The following is a 22584-nucleotide window of genomic DNA, read 5'->3' as shown; positions in this document are numbered from 1 at the left end:
AATGCATGCAGTTTTTCGACCCGCATCCTAACCATTCTGCCCAGCTTTCCACCGAGCTATGGGTTGCCATATCTTCCCTCCCCGTATTTTTGCCCTTCTGCCCTTGCTGTCGTATATCGCTTTCTCCAAATTATACGTGGACAATAATCTTGCTACTCAAATTTGAAATGTTGGAGGTATCCTGTCCAGCCATGCCCTCGCAATACCGATCCGAAAGACAGCAGCTGTCATAAACAAAAATTCTATATGGGATTCCTCTGCCCCTGCCATCACCCTCAACATTATTAATTCATCAGACATTTTGATCTTGATCCCCAATGAACCCTCCAGAAATTCCTCAATTGCTCCCTTCAGAGTATGTAGTTGTGGGAATTGCGCAAGCATATGTACTATGTCAGCGTTACTTGCATCACAACGTGGACAGGTTATTCCTGACATCCCTCCCCACTGTGCAATTCTAGCCGGGGTATGATAGAGGGAATACACTGTTTTGTAATGCTGTGATTGCAACATTGCTGAACACAGAACTGAACTTCCTAAATCCAAAGACATCTGAAATCCATCCAGGCTAGACTCCACTTTCTCCACCCACTTACTAGCATGTTTATCCCTGTCGTCGCTTTTAAGGGCACACAGTTCTACATACAGCTGTCGGATAGTACAATGCTTACTCCGTTCTAAGTAATACAATATTCTACAATGGTTAAACCCTGTAGGACCACCCTTTTTATTTACCAAATAGCTTCTCACCTGTAGATACTTAAAGAAACTATTAGTAGGTATTTCAAATTTATTTTGTAACTCCTGGAATTGTAATATCTCCCCCTCCATGTCCATTAAATCTCCGATCTTCTTGATACCCTTAGTGTCCCAAACCCTCATAGTTGCATCCCTAAAGATGTCCCCCGGGAGTGAATGGTTATTTAACAGTCAAGTATATCTACTGTATCTCCCCATTCCAAGCTTTTTAGTTACCGCCTTCCAAATGTTATAGGGCGCTCTTAGAGTCTTAAACCTGGTGTGTTTATAATAACTATAATCAATCACATTTAAAAAAGCGTTCTCAGCTTCCCCCCCCCTATCAGTACTCTATATACATTTGTGAAGGTAGATCTGTCATCCCTTTGTGTCTCTCCCCTACCACCTATCAGCCCTTGAAGATATTGCATGGCCGCGGCCCAATAATAAAGTTTAAAGTCTGGGGCCCCCATCCCCCTTTTTCCCTAGAGAGTGTCATGTATCTATAGGCTCTCCTGGTCTTCCCTTGTGCCCAAATCAGTCTATTAAGAATTACTTCCGGCCTACTAAACCAACTCTGATCAAAAAGAAGAGGGATGGCTCTAAAGATATAAAGAAATTTCGGGAATGTGACCATCTTGATCACATTTATGCGTCCCATTAGTGTCAAATGTAAATTGTGAATCCTTTCAGTATTCTTTTTAACTTTAGCTAATAATGGTTCCATATTCACCCCCACTAGGGTATCTAAGTCCGCTGTCACCCTAATCCCAAGATATAACGCATCAGGGACTACTCTAGCATCTTGGTATGTTGTGTATCTGTTCTGAACTATCTGAGTCTTCCCTTTGTTAATCAGATACCCCAATACTGCCCCGAAATTCATACCCTCCTGTTCTATCTCAGTTATAGCCCTCCCTGGTTCCGGAGTAATGAGCGCCACGTCATCTGCATAGGCAAATAATTTATAATCCATGTCGTGCAACCTGACCGGGGGGATATTATTATTACAAACTAATCTTCTTAGCTTGGGATCCAAATATAAAGCGAACAGCAAGGGTGAAACGGGACAACCCTGCCTGGTCCCACGTCTTATCTGTATTGCCCTTGTATAACTCTTATTAATTCTCACCCTCGCTGTCGGCTTCTCATATAGGACCTGAATTGCCCTGATGTAACCCTCGCCTGTCCCAAACCACTCCATAACCTTCCCCAAATACTCCCAGGAGACCCTGTCAAAAGCCTTCTCTGCGTCGAGAAATATGGCCGCGACAGGATCCCTGGCAACCTCCGCAGCATCTAAAATGGTGATCAGTTGTCTAGTATGCTGGGTGGTCCCCTTTCCAGGAATGAATCCATGCTGTGTTTTATTGACTAACCCCTCTATAACCCTGCTTAATCTCTGTGCCAATGCTTTAGAAAAGATTTTTGCGTCCGCATTTAAAAGGGTGATTGGTCTGTAGGACCCAGGTTCTAATGGGGTTTTATCTTTCTTCAATATCACCACTATATCTGCCCCTGCCCAAGACGGTGGCGCTAACCTACTCATCTGCGCCTGTCTAAAAGTCTCCAACATATCCTCCCCCACTGTGTCCCAGAATGTTTTATAAAACTCTGCCGGTAGTTGATCCGGCCCTGTAGCTTTCCCAGTGGGGAGATTAGTCACTGCTACTCTTAGTTCCTGTAAAGTTAAAGGGAGATCTAACTTCTCTTTCTCCTCCTCATGTAACCTGTTGTGTGGTATTCCTGCCAAGTACTCCATAATTCCCAGTCCTATATTGTTTAAACCCTGTGCATATAAATTCCCTAAATACCTCCTGTACCTCTTCCACCTTATCTACAATGTTGCCTGTGCTATCTCTAATTTCCTTGATTTCTCCTGCTGCTAATTTTTGTCTGATTCGGATTGCCAATAGGTGGCCTACTCTCTCATTATATTCATAGCACTTTTCTTTTTTAGCCAGGAAGTTCCCTGCCGCCTTCTGTACCAAGCTTTCCCCTGCTTCTGCTTTGTTTAATTCTATTTCCAGCAATAACCCCTCTATTGCTTCATGATTTAGCAGTGCCTGGGTTAAACGTTCTTCTAGCCTCTCCAATTCCTTCAGCCACATATCCATCTTGATTTTCTCCTTCTTATTCCTCTGTAATGTGTAGCTCAAGGTTTCCCCCCTAATTCCGGCCTTGAACGCATCCCAGACCATATTAGCTGGAGCGGACCCCCTATTAATCTCCCAAAACTGTACAATCCATTTCTGCATCCGATTAAGGTATCCTTATTCTTTTAAAAGTCTTCTCTCAAATGACCAGGTATACTGTTTTACCCTGTCTCTGCTAGCCAGCGGGAGGCTTAACACCAACGGATTATGATCTGATATAATCCTTGGCAGCCGCTCTATCTGGGCGCCATTTATCTTAGAACTTGACAGAAGAAAAAAATCCAGCCTGGCGACCATCCTATGTGGCGCTGAGTAATAAGTACTCCCTGTCCCTAGCGGATTGTTATTAGCCCACACATCTACCAGTACATTATGTTGCACTAAGTTATTTATCGCAATACAAGTTTTCCTTTTCCTCCCAGCATACCCTCCCCCGCCCGTCACTCCCAGCCCATGCAAACCATTGATATTAAAATCCCCACAACATATTACAGGCTCTGGCCACAATGCGAGTTCCAAATCCAACTGTTCAAAAACCTCCGGTTCATCATCAGTAGAGCCATAAACAGAAACAATTGTGAAGTGCCCAGCGGATGTTTCCACTTCCACTATTACCCATCCCCCCTCCTGATCCTCCTTTTTTTTCTTTTTATTTTGACAGCCCCTTTCTTAGCTAAGATAGCTCCTCCTCTTGTCCTACTATCCTGATTTGTATGAGCAAGAACATCATACCCCATCTGCTCCAACATGAATTTGTCCTATGAGTCTCTTGGAGGCATATCACGTCCAGCCTTAACCTCCTTAGCATAGCTGCAGCCTTCTGCCTTTTCCCTCCGTTATTCAATCCACATATGTTCAGAGAGGCCACCCTTAACGCCATGTATATTTACAAGGATTTTCCATACTGCCTGCCATCTTAAAACTCTCTTCTTTCCTTATATATACCCATGCTTCCTCTTCTTTATGTATTTTATCATTTTGTGCTGTTTTCTCCACCCAACCATCACCAAACCTTCTCCCCCCCTACTCCCCTCCCTGCCCTCCCCTCCCACAGTCATCCCTCACCCTCCCCCCACTTTCACAGGCAAATAGGTCATACATGACCTATGTGTGACTGCTCGCGTTGTAGTATCGCCCTCCCTCTCCTACCCGTAGCTTTCCTGATTCTATCAGCAGATTTTAAATCCAATACATCACTCTTTTACTGTGTTATTTTTTCCCCCTACGTTGTTCAGTCAACTCTTCTAGATATTCCCCCGCCTTTACTTCTAAAAAAAACATTCTAGTATATCCTCCAGTGATAACCTTCAATTTCGCCGGGAACATTAAGTATGCCTCTGCACCTTGCAGGCGAAAAGGAGCAATTAATTGCCTAAGGCGCCACCGCCTCTCCACAGTCACATGACAAAAGTCAGGTCTCGCAAACAACGTGACCCCCTCAAATGTTTTCTTAGAATCTGGTCTGGCTTTTTACATGATTTATTGTCTTGCCAAGAAATTGCCAAAAAAGATCAACATGGCTCTTGGCAGAGTATCCTGATTCCCACCTCGTTTCTTTTTTATTGTTAGTGGAAACCTGTGTGCCCTTTGGACCTCTACCTCCCACTGCCACTGTGCTTCCGGAAATGCTCCTTTTAATAACTTAATGACATACCCTCTTGCATCCTGCCCCTCTACCCCTTCCTCCAGTCCAAGAAGTCTCACGTTGTTACGCCGCTGGCGATTTTCAAAGTCCTCGATTTTTCCACTGCAGATCCTCCACGACTTTGTCTGCTCCATCTTCAACATCTGCCAGTCCGTTACCTCATCCTCGAGCATTCCTGTTCTTTCCTCCACCAGCACTACTCTCTCCTCGACCTCTTTATATTTTTTATTCATTTTTCTTATAGAAGCCTGTATTTTTTTAGTGTCATGCCTTGCTCTACGGCTCTCTGCCCTGGCTTCCCCCTGTATTTGTTTTAACATATCGACCAGCAGGTCTAATGTAGCATGCTGTGCGGCTCCACTCTCCTCCCCTCCCCTCCTGTTATGCCTTTCCCCTGAATGCCCCCTGATAGATGCCAGATGTTGCAGAATAATCCAATACAAGTTTTTTGTTTATATTTACTAGAGAGCCTCGTTTTGCTGCAGATTTCCTCCTTCTCTGAGTGCTTATATCCTTAGAGCCACTGCTTTCCTCGGCGTCCGAGCTTATATCAGTAGTCTCTATATCTTCCTTCTCCTCACTAGAGGAGTCCGACCCCTCATTAACTGAGTAAAACTTATCCCCTTCACGTTCTCTCTGTGAGTCCAGACTTGCGAGACTCCCCCATTTTGCACACTGCTTCTGCCTTACATCATTATTTAATTCTGCCTCTACCTGTAACAATGCATCCATCATCTGGGCGTTATTCATACCTTCAGCCCCTGCGATGGCATCGCAACCTACTTCCGATAACCTCCCAATCTCCGTCCCCGCAGACTCCGTCTCCTCAAACTCAGCTGAATTCCCAGGGGGCATGCCAGTCACTAGTTGGTCCGAGCTCCGGTTCTGTATTTTCCCGGTCTGGGTTGTGCCTTGCAAGTTCTCCTCCGTCTCACCCATCACCGTTATCTCCGTGGTGTTCATACCAATAGCCGACTGCTTCAGATTCCGGCTCTGTGGGTTCTCTGCCGCTCCGTCTATTCCCGCGAGAAGCGTATTGTTCATCGCGGCTCTTCCAGGTTGCTTAGCAATCCCGACGCCGACGTCCTCGAGGACGGCCATCTCTCCTCCCGCATCGAACTCGGCGTCGCCCATGGGAGAGCGGCTCACAGGGGGTCTGACTGTAGCCCCAGTCGATATCTTCATGTTAAATGTCTCTGTCAAGGTAGGCTGTCTGAGGTTTGCATCTCTGGCGTCCTTGGTTGCCGTCCCACCAATACTCCGTACGCTCCTGGCATTGTCTTTATTTAAACTCTGCGTTACTTGCAGTGTTTCATTGTGTACTGCTGCAGCTTGTGTTGCTTTTAAGCCTATTTTCTTTTCCTTTTCTGCTTTCCGCTGCTGTGCTTTCTGAGTCGCACTCAAAGCGGGTGTTGATCTTTTGTACGGTAGTGGCATTTTCGGTATAGTCCCGGTCCGGGAGCTATTACTCAGTGCTTGACTCGCGCCATTTACTGTCGGCAAGAGCTTCTCTCTATCCTTGTCCTTCTCGTGTCTCGTACGCTGAGACATTATCTTCACGCCGCCGTATACACGCTTCCAGCACTCCTTCAAAGTTGTGCACGCAGTATACACTTGCTGTTGAAGATGAGGATCTTTGTGTCCGGTATTCTTTAGGAGTTTCTGTATTATCCTGTAAACCAGCCACATCTCCGCCTTAGATAATAATCCTTCTTCATTCTCCCGGTCGGGAGAGGGAGTAAATGCGACTTACTCTACAGCGCACTAGCGGCCATCTTGCCCCTTATCGGACTGTTTTTTAAACATGAACCATTAGTGAAATCAGAAACAAGACAGTTGTCTTATAAACCTGAACGTTGCCCAGAGTATCACAGACCAGCATTGCAGCATATTCACCTCAGGACGGATTTTGAACACTTGCTCCAGACATCGGAGCACCTTCTATCCCTCTCAACTCAACATCAGGAGCAGGAACACCGGAGGGATGGGGCTGCGGCGTCTTGAGGAAGAAACAAAACCGAAGAGTGTCAGGAGGCAGCGCGGTCTGTCGGTCTGTCTGTCTGTCAGCATCACCCGAAGAGACAAACACATAAAATAGCAAGAACCACACAAGGGGCAGGAAACCACAGCAGCCCGAGGTGCCTGGAAGGGGCGGGTCTGCCGTGCACTCCAAGCGCATGATGACGTGTCATGCCCAAACTGTCTTTAAGGGGTGTGGCGTAACTGCCAGAGCAGCCGACTTTGGAGCTGGGGGGTCCAGGTTCGAGTTTCGGCATCGGCTGAACTCCTGGGATTCTGGCAAATCATTTCATCTCACAGCGCCTGGAGAACCGCACGAGTCTTTAGCACTATACAAATCCGAGTATTATGATTCTATTGCACACCGCGACTTTCTGAATAAAGAGTCAGCAATAAATGTCAAGTTTCTGAGTGGTCGCCAGTGACTGCTGTGGGTATTTCGGTGTTGTAGCGTGCATGTGGTCACGCGAGCTTGAGAGTGGCATGTGCGTGGTCGTTTATGCTTGGCAGTGCAAGCACTTTTTGCAGTTAGCTATGCAGTTAGCTAGTCAGTTAGCAGGCAGCTAGCATTGGTGGCAGCATGGGTGATGAGACAACAGGGAGGGGAGGTGCGAAGTCGGTGGATTTATTTATGCTATTTTATATAGCGCGGACTTTACGCGAAGGTGACAGAGCGCTCGACAAAAGCAACAGAGCTGATATAAGAGAACATTACAAGTGAACAAATTACAGAAGCAAAAGTTGCAATAGTGACAATTGTGAGTGTACAACGTACAAGAAGTAGCAAAGACAGTGGGGAGGTTCATTCTGTGAGGGTCAGAATGTCAGACTGAAGTCAAGCTCTGACCGGGAGGCGGCATGCGCACAACACACACAGCAGAGAAAACGAGGCTTCGTAGAGCAGACAGCAAACAATGGTGCACGCACGCCCAGCATCTGTCTTCAATTACCGCGAGCCATGACAGCTGCTATTTGAAGAAATATGGCCTTCTGCTGCTCGTGTCCGCACGGAATATGCACGAGGCGCAGCAACTATACCGTCTGTGGCCTATTACGTGCTGTCTTCTAAAAAGACAGGCATGCGAGGCCCAATTGCCATGCAGCTGCCATAAATAACGAGCAAAAATCAGGAGCTTCTCTGGAATTCGTAGGTTAGATTTTCGAAGCACTCAGTAAAGGACTCTAGCCACGCCCACTTCGTGGGACGTAGGCCGAGCCCTAAAAAGCATAGGGGGTTGCCCAATATCTCTGAATCCCGCACTTTAGCCAGTTCTATGTACTGTAAATAACAGATGCTACAATTACCCAATTTTTGGTACTCTGTTTATCCATTTGGAAAGGATGGAAGGCTGAGTCTGCCTCATTAGTATCCTCCTAGCTGAGCTAAAGAGTATTTTAAGGGTTTATTTAGACTTGTTGTGACTAGTCATTTTCAGTATTCTTAAACTGAATAACTCAAGTGTTATTTGTTGGTGTTTTCATTCACCCTTTACAAACCCACATCTTCCACCAAGCAACTTTGGACAATGACAGTTGTAGAAAAACGTAGGATATACACAGCTGGCTAATAAGATCATATGCTGCTTTCCGTTGTTTTTGTAAAATATTTTAACATATTGGGATTAAGGTTTTTTCCACTGTCTTTTTAACTACAGATTAAATAACACAAAATGTCTGCAGTGCTCCGTGAGCTGGTGCGTTCCGCTGAAAAAGCAGCAAGTATCGCTCGTGCTGTGCGACTGGAGGAATCGCTTTTCCAGCTTTTAATAGAAGAAAAAAAGGAAGGAGAGAAGAACAAGAAGTTTGTGACTGATTTCAAAACACTAACAGATGTGCTAGTTCAAGAAGTTATCAAACATGACATAGGAAAGAAGGTAAGGCATGCATTGAAATGAGGTGTAAAGTAATGTTCTCTTTATGGTTACTCCCTCTTAGTATTTAGGCTTCCACCATACCTGCATCCGCACCCGCGTATGCGATGACAAGTTTTGTTAAGGTGTAATTCAATTGTCTGCCTTATAATAATGCTCTTTACTTCCACCTTAACTAAGGATGTGTGAAGCTAGATGTGGATTGAAGTGTATGAGGTAAGTCATCATTGAAGTAGAACTCAGACAACACCTGTGGAGCAAAGTAGCAGTGCGTTTCAAATACTATCTGCTCCAGATGAAAGATTGTGTATGTTTCTGAGGCACAAAGGGCTGGCAACTCTATTTAAATACTTTAGATTTAATGACTATCAAGAATATTACATTCTATGACAGCAGCTTCATTTTGTAGTAGGGCGTTAGTTGGGAAAGTATGTAAAACATGAGTTTTTAGACCAGATTCAGTCCTCTAGTGTAAAGGACTGGACACAAAAAAATTCTCTCTAGATTTCAAGTAATTGAAAAGGGTGACTCACTCGCAGTAGCTTTGTGCCATCGTACATTTTAGTACACATGTGAAAGGTGTCTAGTTTCTTAAGTGTTTCCCATTTAGTAGTAAAAATGCCACAAGGGCAAAAAAACCTCCTTGGTAATGTTGGTGGTTCTTGATTATAGTTGAGAGGCAAGATTGAGGTTGATAAGCGAGGAAGCAAAACCACCCTGAATCAGGGTTGTGAAAGAGCCCCGGGTAAGACTTCCTGAAGTTCAAATCCATGAGAAAATTTGGATGGAAAAGGCAAAAGACCAGAGATAAAAATGAATAGCAATTGGGGACAAAAGTGACAAAGAACATCCCCATTGTGAAGATGTTTTCTCAAGCATAAGCCTGTATGTATGTATGTGTGTGTGTGTGTATATATATGTATATATATATATATATTACCTACTGGCGGTCGCCAGTAGGTATATATAGTTAGGATTTTTTCTCTATGGGTTTTTTGAAAATTCTATGTCTAATAACTTTGCCGTTTGTGGACGGAATTGGCTGAAATTTTCAGGAAAATGGCACATTTTGTTTCTGAGCAGCCTTTGAAAATTTGGGGGGGGTTCGTCAAGGGGGGGCCGAGAAAAAAGGGGGGTCCCAAAACGTGTTTTTAACATTGAGTTTTCCATAGGGCGGTTGGCCTCACTTTTAGCCCGAACGGCTGAATGGATTTGCACGAAACTTGGCAAAATTGTAGGGACTGGTAGCCCGATGTGCCTTTTGTAGGTCTCAATATATGTGCTCCAGTGGATTTTGAGAAATTAACGTTTAAAAAAAGATATATATCTGTAACAGCGGACCGGGCAGCGTCCCAGGACGCGTACTTTTCGCGCAACGGAGCTTTGTGAAGCGAAGCTGATTGGTTCTCTGGCGTCTGTCAACATTCCAAAAAGTCCGTAGCGGCCGCCATCTTGTCTCTCGGTAGGATCGAGAGACAAGAGGAGGCCAAAGCGAAGGGGCAAATGACCATAAGGGGGAATAGTAGATCCTCGCTGACCCCCTACGTTTGATGTGGAGGTTTTAAAAGGGCCCCGCGGGGCAAAAAAAAACCAAAATAATAATAATCGAACGGCTGAATGGATTTGCACGAAACTTGGCAAAATATTAGGGACTGGTAGCCCGATGTGCCTTTGCTAGGTCTCAATATATGTGCTCCAGTGGATTTTGAGAAATTAACGTTAAAAAAAAGATATATATCTGTAACAGCGCACCGCTTCGCGTACTTTTCGCGTTACGGAGCTTTGCGAAGCGAAGCTGATTGGCTCTCCGGTGTCTGTAAACATTCCAAACAGTACGTAGCGGCTGCCATCTTGTCTCTCGGTAGGATCGAGAGACAAGAGGAGGCCAAAGCGAAGGGGCAAATGACCATAAGGGGGCATAGTAGATCCTCGCTGACCCCCTAGGTTTGATGTGGAGGTTTTAAAAGGGCCCCGCGGGGCAAAAAAAAATAATAATAATAATAATCGAACGGCTGAATGGATTTGCACGAAACTTGGTAAAATATTAGGGACTGGTAGCCCGATGTGCCTTTGCTATGTCTCAATATATGTGCTTCAGTGCATTTTGAGAAATTAACGTTCAAAAACAAGATATATATCTGTAACAGCGCTCCGCTTCGCGGAGATAAAATTATATCTGTATTACCTAGCTGTTGCTAACACCAGTTAGCGACGGCTAGTAGGAGATAGCGACCATCTTGGGTCCCACTTTGCATGTGAGTGATATTTATCACTAATGACATGCAAAGTGGGCATGCCAAGATGTTAGCGACTGGAAACAGTCGCTAACATCGCTATCTCCTATTATCAACTTTTGGAAATATTCGAGATAAGCGCGAATATCTCCAAAAAGTAACAGCTGCCCTGAGCAGTTCTTAGCCATGTTATCCAATGGGAGGTGGATAACATGGCTAAGAGCATTAGCTCGGTAATGCATGAATATCGCTGAGTTTTCAGCGATATTAATGCATTGCGGTCGTTTTTTATCGTATTTGCGATAAACCTTGATAATAGCAAGGTTTATCTGCGATAATTTCTGACGGTAAAAAAATCTTTGCAATGCATCGTTAGGGATAAATATCGCTTAACTTTGGTAATATGCCCCAACGTCTGTTAACGTTCGATTCGAAGGAAATCAGGAAGTGTTGAAAAACATTGTCTGCGCCATCTTGTCTTTTTTCAAATGCCACACTTTTGTCGTGCACGGCAGCCATTTTAGATGCCTTGACCAGACCCACTCTGTGCACGCTGTCGATCCTTAGCATGGCTCCCCACCCTCGCAAGCATCTCACCCAGGCAGTGGTCACCCCCGCTCTCTGTCTTATGCATGGGTAATAAACCTCCCCCCATCTGCGCTGCTCTTCCCTGAGAATCACACCCTGTGCCCGCCCGACACCTCCCTTTCGCCCTATTCACTACCGCACCCTCTGACACTCCTTTTCCTCTGTGTCCGATTGTCCAGGCCGGTCCTAGGCTATCAGCTAGCCCTGCAGATGTAGTTTATGGCCACAGCTGTAAAGAATCACCCCTCTTCAAAGGAGTTATAGTAGATCAAGGCCCACACTCGATGAGATCCGTCACAGCAGAAGCGTTGCTATTATCTGAAAACCATCCTGTATTGTGATTGGGGAGGGGACCGAGCGTGAAGCGGAAGATTCCAGGGATGACTCTTTGTACATCAAAGTTTTTACAATTATGTGTCACATTAAAAATATATAGCACTCCGACAAAGTAGTAAGATTATAAAACTTTAATAATTTATAAATATATACAAGAAAACAAAAATAGTAATAACATATAAACATTTTTAGGGAAAAACAACGAAGTAGCGGTCGGCTGTGCGAATAGTCCCAACGCAGCACAACGTCCAGATTTCCGGCGGGGGGTGGGTCATCAGTAGCAAACTGTTGTGCGAATAGTTCCAAGGCAGCAGAACGCGCCGAAATCTAGATGACACGAAAGTGATGTCTAGTAAGTTGCCACCCAGCAAATAACGGCGTGGGGCGTCGCGGGGGGTGGGTCATCAGTAGCAAACTGTTGTGCGAATAGTTCCAAGGCAGCAGAACGATGGCACCAAGGTGATGTCCAGTAAGTTGCCGCACTGGTTTTGGTATCCTACAATGCTGCTCCGAATAACGGCGTGGGGCGCCCCGGGGGAGGCGGCGTGAACGGGCCTCTCCAGGTGGAGTCTCATCTGTTTTAGTGGGGCGCCCCTTTACCGTTTCAGTTGCCATTCCGTCCGCTTTTGGTCCACTGTGTCAAAATCCGCCATTCAGCTGAGTTGCGCCCACTCTTGCGGTGCAGCGATAGGCGGCTGCCACAGGACTCTCAAAATGGCGACAGGCTCTTTCCTTTTTGGGCGTGGTCCACTGAAATGGCCCTGGGACACCTTGGAAATCGGACGCTTGTCTGCTAGGTCTTGGACCCCATTCTCGAAAGCGTCCCCTCCGCCTTGAGAATTCATCAAAAGTTTTGGGGGCTCCGACTCCTGCAGGCTTCTGGTGGGGAGCGGCTGCCATGATTGCTCGCGGAATGACCACGACGGAGCTACGAGATGGTGGTGCTCTCATGCTGACGCCAGTTTAGTCTGAAACATCCAGAAACAAGGTGGGGCTTTCATCGTTTGGGGGAAAAAAAAAGTTTTCATCCAATGAAAAGTGTTGTTTTTAGGTCATATGATCAAGCCTTCCATCATTAGGAAACCAAAAGTAAAATGAACCAATGAAAATTTTTATAAACAAGTCACATGACCTGTTATGCGGCATAGGGTATAAAATGCGGAGAAAATACGTTGGCACGTGAGGCGGCGTCAGTAGCGGACTGATGTGCGAATAGGCCGAAGGCAATACAACGCGCCAAGATCCGGATGGCACCGAGGTGGTGTCCAGCAAGTTGCAGCACTGGTGTGGCCATCCTACAATGCTGAAAGTCGGCGTGGGGCGCCCCGTTGGCCTGTGAGTTTGCGTCAGTAGTGGACCGATGTGCGAATAGGCCGAAGGCAGCACAACGCGCCAAGATCCGGATGGCACCGAGGTGGTGTCTAGTAAGTTGTCGCACTTCTGTGGCCATCCTACAATGTTGAAAGTCGGCGTGGGGCGCCCCGTTGGCCTGTGAGATGGCGTCAGTAGCGGACCGATGTGCGAATGGGGCCAAAGGCAGCGCAACAATATTTTCTGACTGACACCACAAGGCGCTGAGATGCCAAGATCCGGATGGCACCGAGGTGATGTCTAAGTTGCGGACTGATGTGCGAATGGGGCCAAAGGCAGCGTAACAATATTTTTTGTATGGAAGATACCACTAGGCGTTGAGATGCCAAGATTCGGATGGCACTGAGGTGATGTCTAGCAAGTTGCTGTACTGGTGTGGTCATCCTACAATGCTGAAACTCGGCGTGGGTCGCCCCATTAGGCTGTGAGATGGCGTCAGTAGCGGACCGATGTGCGAATAGGCCGAAGGCAGCACAACGCGCCAAGATCCGGATGTCACCGTGGTGGTTTCATAGTTGAGAGGCACTTCATCGGCAGTGGGGCGCCGAGATCCGGATGGCACCGAGGTGATGTCTAGCAAGTTGCTGTACTGGTGTGGTCATCCTACAATGCTGAAACTCGGCGTGGGTCGCCCCATTAGCCTGTGAGATGGCGTCAGTAGCGGACCGATGTGCGAATAGGCCGAAGGCAGCACAACGCGCCAAGATCTGGATGTCACCGTGGTGGTTTCATAGTTGAGAGGCACTTCATCTGCAGTGGGGCGCCGAGATCCGGATGGCACCGAGGTGATGTCTAGCAAGTTGCTGTACTGGTGTGGTTATTCTACAATGCTGAAAGTCGGCGTGGGGCGCCCCATTAGCCTGTGAGATGGCGTCAGTAGCGGACTGATGTGCGAATGGGGCCAAAGGCAGCGCAATAATATTTTCTGAAGAGAAGACACCAAAAGGTGCTGACATTCCAAGATCCGGATGGCACCGAGGTGATGTCTAAGTTGCGGACTGATGTGCGAATGGGGCCAAAGGCAGCGTAACAATATTTTTTGTATGGAAGATACCACTAGGCGTTGAGATGCCAAGATTCGGATGGCACTGAGGTGATGTCTAGCAAGTTGCTGTACTGGTGTGGTCATCCTACAATGCTGAAACTCGGCGTGGGTCGCCCCATTAGCCTGTGAGATGGCGTCAGTAGCGGACCGATGTGCGAATAGGCCGAAGGCAGCACAACGCGCCAAGATCCGGATGTCACCGTGGTGGTTTCATAGTTGAGAGGCACTTCATCTGCAGTGGGGCGCCGAGATCCGGATGGCACCGAGGTGATGTCTAGCAAGTTGCTGTACTGGTGTGGTCATCCTACAATGCTGAAACTCGGCGTGGGTCGCCCCATTAGCCTGTGAGATGGCGTCAGTAGCGGACCGATGTGCGAATAGGCCGAAGGCAGCACAACGCGCCAAGATCCGGATGTCACCGTGGTGGTTTCATAGTTGAGAGGCACTTCATCTGCAGTGGGGCGCCGAGATCCGGATGGCACCGAGGTTATGGCTAGCAAGTTGCTGTACTGGTGTGGTTATTCTACAATGCTGAAAGTCGGCGTGGGTCGCCCCATTAGCCTGTGAGATGGCGTCAGTAGCGGACTGATGTGCGAATGGGGCCAAAGGCAGCGCAATAATATTTTCTGAAGAGAAGACACCAAAAGGTGCTGACATTCCAAGATCCGGATGGCACCGAGGTGGTGTCTAGCAAGCTATGCAGTTGAGTTGTGTGCGCACTTGCGGCGAATAGGTCGAAGGCAGCATAACAATGTTTTCTGAATAGGAGACACCACAAGGCGTTGAGATTCGGTTACCACCGAGGTGATGTCTAGCAAGTTGCCGCACTGGTGTGGCCATCCTACAATACTGCTCCGAATAACGGCGTGGGGTGCCCGAAGGGGGGGGGAGCCGGCGTGAATGGGCCTTCCTAGGTGGAGGCTCGTCTGCTGTAGTGGGGCGCCCCTTTACCGTTTCAGTTGCCATTCAGCTGAGTTTCGGCTGCTCTTGATGCTACAGCGACAGGCGGCTGCAAGAGGACTCTCAAAATGGCGGCCTGTTCTTTGGATTTGGGCCTGGTCCACTAAAATGGCCCTGGGACACCTTAGAACTCGGACGCTCGATTTTTTTTTCCTTTCCTGTACATGCAAAAAAAGGTAAATGCCCGGTACGTTACACGCTTCATCTGCCACGATGAACTCTCCAGAGGAACCGAAAAAAAATATAGTTGTGGTAACTATACCATGCATCGTCATATGGAGAGGTGGCACCAATTAATTATAGTGCTGCATAAAAGAGAGATTTGGAGGAGAACCCCTGACCTGCTAGTACATTCATCAAAGAAGTGGCACTGAGAGCTTCAGAGGCAAGGGAAACGGTCCCAAATATTTAGAAGAACTTTGGAAAGATTAAAATGACATGTTTAGATTGTGGCAAATTAATTTCATGTGGACAGATGAGTGTTACTCTAATAAATACAGCATATGAACATCATCATAGTCGATGGTTGGTAGAGACATTTTGACTATATCCTGGACCTGCCCGTCCTCGCCCAAAATGGCGCCGGAATAAATGGGACTCGTAACTCCTTGTTGTGTACTGGTTGCAGAACCTTGAAATCACGAGATACGTATGCAGTTTTGAAGCACATGGCGGGCGGGGACGAGAATTGATTGAATATTTCGACATCCCTATTGATATTAAGTTCTGATGTGTTATTGATTACTGTACTGTTGAAAGTTCGAATTAACGTCACCCATGGTACTTGCCCGCAAATGTATATCTAGATAATTTTATTGTAACTGGCCCTGTCGTATTTTAATTATAAAATGTACGTCCACCGATTCCGTAACTGTTAGACACCTTAGTTCTTGCAACCTAATGGCTCGCCCGTTACGTTCCTCTACAGTGTAAATGTCTATTCATCATATACGATTACAGTTTGCTCTGTGGCAGGCCCACGTGGTTATAGGCTCGTATTTGTATAATGACATTTTCACAATAAAGGTTTTTAAAAGAAAACATGGTAGTAGTATATACATTGGTAAAGTTTTTAATAATAGTGACTGTTTTAGAATCATTAAAAGGCAAGTGAAATAAAGCAGACCAATTACATGAAGGGTAAAAGGTATAATACGAAGGAACGCAGTAAAGATAAATGGTCAAGGGCTGTTGTGTTTTCTATTCCTGCAACATAAAGTGATCGATAAGAATCTCATATTCAGGCTTATCGGCGACTAAGACAGCAGGTCGACCCTCTTTTGCTCAACGGCTCCGTCATGGGACGAAGAAACGCTCTTTTTCTCGAAAAAAGAATATATTTTACTTGCAGGACAGTTGTAAAATTTCCGGGAAAGTACATTAGCCTGGAACATTATAACATATATTTAAGAAAAAATAATGTTCGGAAGTAATGAAAAGCGTAATTTTTAGGTCATATGACCAAGCCTTTCATCATTACAATAAGAAAAGTAAAATGAACCAATGAAAAGTTTTATTAACAAGTCACATGACTTGTTATGCTTACGTTACGCGCTGCGCGCCCCGGATGACTTCCGGATGCGCTAACGCGGCGCGTCATATGACTCATTACGCGACAACGCAGGTACAGAATATAGTCAAAATGTCTCCACCAACCAGCGGTCGGAACACAACCCCTTTCAGCAGGCTAAATAGTTCTGTTAAATGACAACAGAAGGGACAGGCAACAAGAACCATCAGTCAAAGAGGGGAGGGCTAGTTCTTCTCTACCGGGTTACATTGGGGCGCTACCGGAACTGATCGAATTGGTAGTCTACAGTGTTTCTGGATGTTTCAGACTGAAGCTGGGGTTAGCATGAGAGCAGCACCATTTCGTAGCTCCGTCGTGGTCATTCCGCAACCAATCATGGCAGCCGTTCTTTATCGTTATTTTGGGCGGGGTGGGTGGCGGAGCCGAGCTGTTTTGCAGCCATCATTGTGTGGAGTTCAGTTCATCTCACTAGTTTTGTATTTGTCATGAGGGGTTGTTCCTAATGTTTCTATTTTAGCGAGGTCAAAAAGAAATCCCATTAGTGGCCTACTGATTTTGCTCGATTCCTTTTCTTTATTTTTTACACGATTTTTCGTTATCTGCAAAGACTAAACAGAGTATTGCGACTCTGTGTTTGTTTGTAAATAGAGAATGAACCAAAGAGAACTAATTCTAAAACAGTAAATACTTGGATAACAATCAATCAAATGGAGAGAGAAGCAGGCACGACGGATTACAATGGGGGCAAAGACCTGCGTTAACTACCTTTCACTATCTGCAAAGAGAGAGTACTCCTAATAGAAATGAGGGGGGGGGGGGCACCATTCAAAGCAGATCAGTGTGCATAAACACGAAAATGTTTTCACTTACCACGTACTTGACATTCGACAGCTTATGATATTTGCTATTAAAAAACCATTGAAATTCACTGAAAAAACCATAGGTTATAGACCATATATAGTTAGGAATTAGCATTTACAAAACCTTGAAAATTCACTGAAAAAACCATAGGTTATAGACCATATATAGTTAGGAATTAGCATTTAAAAAACCTTATTTTACTCACACAAAACCATTGAAATTCCATATATAGTTAGTTGCACTAACTATATATCGCGCACCCGCAATCCACTGCTGATCATGTCACATATTACATCATTCATGACATGGTCAGTGACATCACTGATGACATCACTGATGACATCTCAAATGACATCACTGATGACATCACTGATGACATCTCAAATGACATCACTGATGACATCACTGATGACATCTCAAATGACATCACTGATGACATCACTGATGACATCATCCAGTGACTGTGTGTTTCTGTAAAGTTTAAATATGTTTGATATATTGAAGAATGAGTGGATGTATAAGTGTCTGGATGAAGGATTTAGTAGGTGCGTGACTGACTGTGAGTGAGTGAATAAATGTGTCGTACTAAATGCATGGGTTAGTGACTAAACAGTCTGAATGTGTGCATCAGTATGTCTGTTGTGATGTAAACTGCTGCATGTGTTGATCATTAGCTATACGAGAGGCTATATGTGTTATTGATTGGTTGCCCAAGTATTTGTATGGGAGATTGAGTTTGTGTGGGGGTGGCTGGGAGGTGTGTGACTCTGTGCATAGATGTGTCAGCAGTTGATTCACTAGGTGTATGAGTTCAAGAGTGCATGTGGAAACAGCTACATGGGCAGTTGACTGTGTGCATGAGTGTATTGATGAGTGAATGGATATCTCAATGCTACATGTCATAGTAAGTACATATGTAAAACACAGTACATGTGAGAGTTGGCATATATAATTAACTGTGCATGAGAGCCACTGAATGTGTGAGTGGCTGTATGGATCATTGTGAACTTGTATCAGGGATTGTGTAAGAGAGTAAATATGTGTTAGTATATGCTTGAATAAGTAAGGTGTGTATAACTGTATAGTTAAGGAAATGGAGGTGAGATTGTTTCTTTGCATGACTGACTAGGTGTGTGAGTAACTCCATGGATGAGTGACAGTGTGTGAGTGTCTGTATACACTGAGTGTATCTAAGGTTATATTAGAGTCTGAAGAGGTTTATCGTATTAGCACAAGAATGATGTCAAATGAGATGTCATCAGTGATGTCATCAGTGATGTCATTTGAGATGTCATCAGTGATGTCATCAGTGATGTCACTGACCATGTCATGAATGATGTAATATGTGACATGATCAGCAGTGGATTGCGGGTGCGCGATATATAGTTAGTGCAACTAACTATATATGGAATTTCAATGGTTTTGTGTGAGTAAAATAAGGTTTTTTAAATGCTAATTCCTAACTATATATGGTCTATAACCTATGGTTTTTTCAGTGAATATATATATATATATATATATATATACATATATATAAAAACGAATGTATGTCTGTCTGTTTGTCCTTTATGCATTACTACACCATTCATCCGATCACCATGAAACTTTGAGAAGTTTTTAAGTACACTCCCGCGAAGGTTTCTGGCATAAACTGGTTTTAAATATCGGCCCCCCAGGGCCCTCATAATCTTTCGAATACTGATGTACGCACCAGACGGAAAAACAACAAATCGTGTATCCACAAGCACTCGAATAAATAAATAGAATTAAAACACCATTCATCCGATCGCCAGGAAACTTTGGAAAGTTGTTGAGTACACTTCCGCGAAGGTTTCTGGCATAAAAAATATTTAAATATCGGCCCCCCAGGGCCCTCATAATCTTTAGAATACTGATGTAGGCACCAGACGGAAAAACTAAAAATCGTGTATCCACAAGCACTCAAATAAATAAATAGAATTAAAACGACACTTTGAAATGTTTTCCATATTATAATGAATAAGTTTCAATCAAAATGACACAATGTAAATTGAATGTTATCATAACGAGTTTCCTTGAATTTCCTTTCTTCGGAGATCGCAGCAACGCGCGATGGATAAGCTAGTATATATAAGCAAGGATTTTTTAAGTGCTCTACATGTCGAGCCTGCACTATTGGTGTCAATACCAGTAAATACAATACACCCTTTGGTAAAAATGATCAACAGATAAGGGGGGAACTATGACTGCCGCACTGATTTTGCTGTTTATGTTCTCACGTGCACCTGCGGCCTAAGGTATGTAGGCAGTACGATCAAGCCGGTGCACGTGAGAATATTACAGCACATCAGAGCAATCATTAATAGTGACTCCACCTATCCGGTGGCGAGACACTTTAAGGTCGAACATAACAAAGACTTTAAGTGTCTATCCTGGTTTGTCATCGATGCGGTTCAAACCCCGAAAAGAGGTGGAGATCGGGAGAACATGTTAAGGCAGTTGGAGACGAAGTACATACTTAACCTTAATAGCAAGTCTCCCAATGGGTTAAACACCACTGAGGATATGCTCACATTCTTATAAGGAAATTCTGTTAAAAACAAAAATAACTCAATCTACAATTTCTGCTAAAAGAATTCGTGAGAGAAATTGTCATTTGATTAAATATCTGTATCCGCATACACCAATCTTTTGTATTTATGTATTCACTTATTTTTCTCATTTTGTACAGCACTATGCACCTTCTGTCTAGTCTATAAACCATAATTTCTTGTGAGTTTATATAGTGGGGTGAATGTTGGATATCCAGGCTTGGATCCTCATAACCGTATAACCCAGTGTTAACTCATGGGATACAATCATGATAGTTGAAATAGGAATGTTGGTTCTGATTGGAACAATGTATAGGGTACTACTTTAACAATTTGCTGCATTTTGCACAGAAAACTCAATTTGCACTAATAAGCATAATTTTGCACATATTGATTTTATAGGCATTGAAGCTGAAATGTTTTAAACTTATATTGTATAATTGTTATGATACGAATCATCGCTTTTTTATATATAAGATGCTTATACAAAATATGCAAAAGACTGTGAAAGGCATTTAGGCCGTTATTCTTATCAAACAGGAACGATCTAAAATTAATGAGAAAGAAAATTAATTCTCTCAAATAGGCATCTACATGTATTTAGTCAAACTATTTATTATGCAAAATTATCGAATTTAAATTTTAAAGCAAATGCATTAATGCAGGAAATTTGTACTCGTACATTACTAGTGATATATTTTTTACTGGTTGATTCCCACAACTAAAAATCATTGTTGTTTAAGGACATATTATGGACAGAAGTATTTCTTCACTGTTTATTTATCACATGATCGCAATGTTTGAAAAAAATGAGTATTTAAAATCAAACGAAACTGCTATGTCGTTATGTGATCAAGGTTACCTGTTAACCGAAACGCGTCATGCCGAAAATACTATTCCATGCGAGCTATTAAAACTCTTCACCAGCAATTTTCCTGCTTCTGGAGGTCCTTCTTTCTGTGTGGTGTGGAAAGCGCCGAAAAAACAACAGATTCTGCAACGATATATATATATATATATATATATATATATATATATATATATATATATATATATATATTACCTACTGGCGGTCGCCAGTAGGTATATATTGTTAGGATTTTTTCTCTATGGGTTTTTTGAAAATTCTATGTCTAATAACTTTGGCGTTTGTGGACGGAATCGGCTGAAATTTTCAGGAAAATGGCACATTTTGTTTCTGAGCAGCCCTTGAAAATTTGGGGGGGGTTCGTCCAGTGGGGGCCGAGAAAAAAGGGGGGTCCCAAAACGTGTTTTTAACATTGAGTTTTCCATAGGGCGGTTGGCCTCACTTTTAGCCCGAACGGCTGAATGGATTTGCACGAAACTTGGCAAAATTGTAGGGACTGGTAGCCCGATGTGCCTTTTGTAGGTCTCAATATATGTGCTCCAGTGGATTTTGAGAAATTAACGTTTAAAAAAAGATATATATCTGTAACAGCGCACCGCTTCGCGTACTTTTCGCGTTACGGAGCTTTGCGAAGCGAAGCTGATTGGCTCTCCGGTGTCTGTAAACATTCCAAACAGTACGTAGCGGCCGCCATCTTGTCTCTCGGTAGGATCGAGAGACAAGAGGAGGCCAAAGCGAAGGGGCAAATGACCATAAGGGGGCATAGTAGATCCTCGCTGACCCCCTAGGTTTGATGTGGAGGTTTTAAAAGGGCCCCGCGGGGCAAAAAAAAAAAATAATAATAATAATCGAACGGCTGAATGGATTTGCACGAAACTTGGTAAAATATTAGGGACTGGTAGCCCGATGTGCCTTTGCTATGTCTCAATATATGTGCTTCAGTGCATTTTGAGAAATTAACGTTCAAAAACAAGATATATATCTGTAACAGCGCTCCGCTTCGCGGAGATAAAATTATATGTGTATTACCTAGCTGTTGCTAACACCAGTTAGCGACGGCTAGTAGGAGATAGCGACCATCTTGGGTCCCACTTTGCATGTGAGTGATATTTATCACTAATGACATGCAAAGTGGGCATGCCAAGATGTTAGCGACTGGAAACAGTCGCTAACATCGCTATCTCCTATTATCAACTTTTGGAAATATTCGAGATAAGCGCGAATATCTCCAAAAAGTAACAGCTGCCCTGAGCAGTTCTTAGCCATGTTATCCAATGGGAGGTGGATAACATGGCTAAGAGCATTAGCTCGGTAATGCATGAATATCGCGGAGTTTTCAGCGATATTAATGCATTGCGCTCGTTTTTTATCGTATTTGCGATAAACCTTGATAATAGCAAGGTTTATCTGCGATAATTTCTGACGGTAAAAAAATCTTTGCAATGCATCGTTAGGGATAAATATCGCTTAACTTTGGTAATATGCCCCAACGTCTGTTAACGTTCGATTCGAAGGAAATCAGGAATTGTTGAAAAACATTGTGTGCGCCATCTTGTCTTTTTTCAAATGCCACACTTTTGTCGTGCACGGCAGCCATTTTAGATGCCTTGACCAGATCCACTCTGTGCACGCTGTCGATCCTTAGCATGGCTCCCCACCCTCGCAAGCATCTCCCCCAGGCAGTGGTCACCCCCGCTCTCTGTTTTATGCATGGGTAATAAACCTCCCCCCATCTGCGCTGTTCTTCCCTGAGAATCACACCCTGTGCCCGCCCGACACCTCCCTTTCGCC

The 22584-nt window shown here is 44.4% G+C and overlaps 1 protein-coding gene across 1 annotated transcript in view; it reads left to right on the top strand.

Annotated features, from left to right (window-relative positions):
• INPP1 (inositol polyphosphate-1-phosphatase) overlaps nucleotides 1-22584 on the top strand; it is a 165272-nt gene that overhangs the window by 64760 nt on the left and 77928 nt on the right. The window contains exon 2 of the mRNA XM_078680376.1: nucleotides 8214-8432. Coding sequence (XP_078536502.1) covers nucleotides 8229-8432 — 204 coding nt within the window. The 5' untranslated portion in view covers nucleotides 8214-8228. The remainder of the gene's footprint in view (nucleotides 1-8213; nucleotides 8433-22584) is intronic.

The sequence above is a fragment of the Lissotriton helveticus genome, chromosome 3_1 (genome assembly GCF_964261635.1).
Source record: "Lissotriton helveticus chromosome 3_1, aLisHel1.1, whole genome shotgun sequence".
Classification (NCBI taxonomy): Eukaryota; Metazoa; Chordata; class Amphibia; order Caudata; family Salamandridae; genus Lissotriton; species Lissotriton helveticus.
Note: the sequence above shows the minus strand (reverse complement) of the source record. Positions and strands in the feature narration are given on the sequence as shown.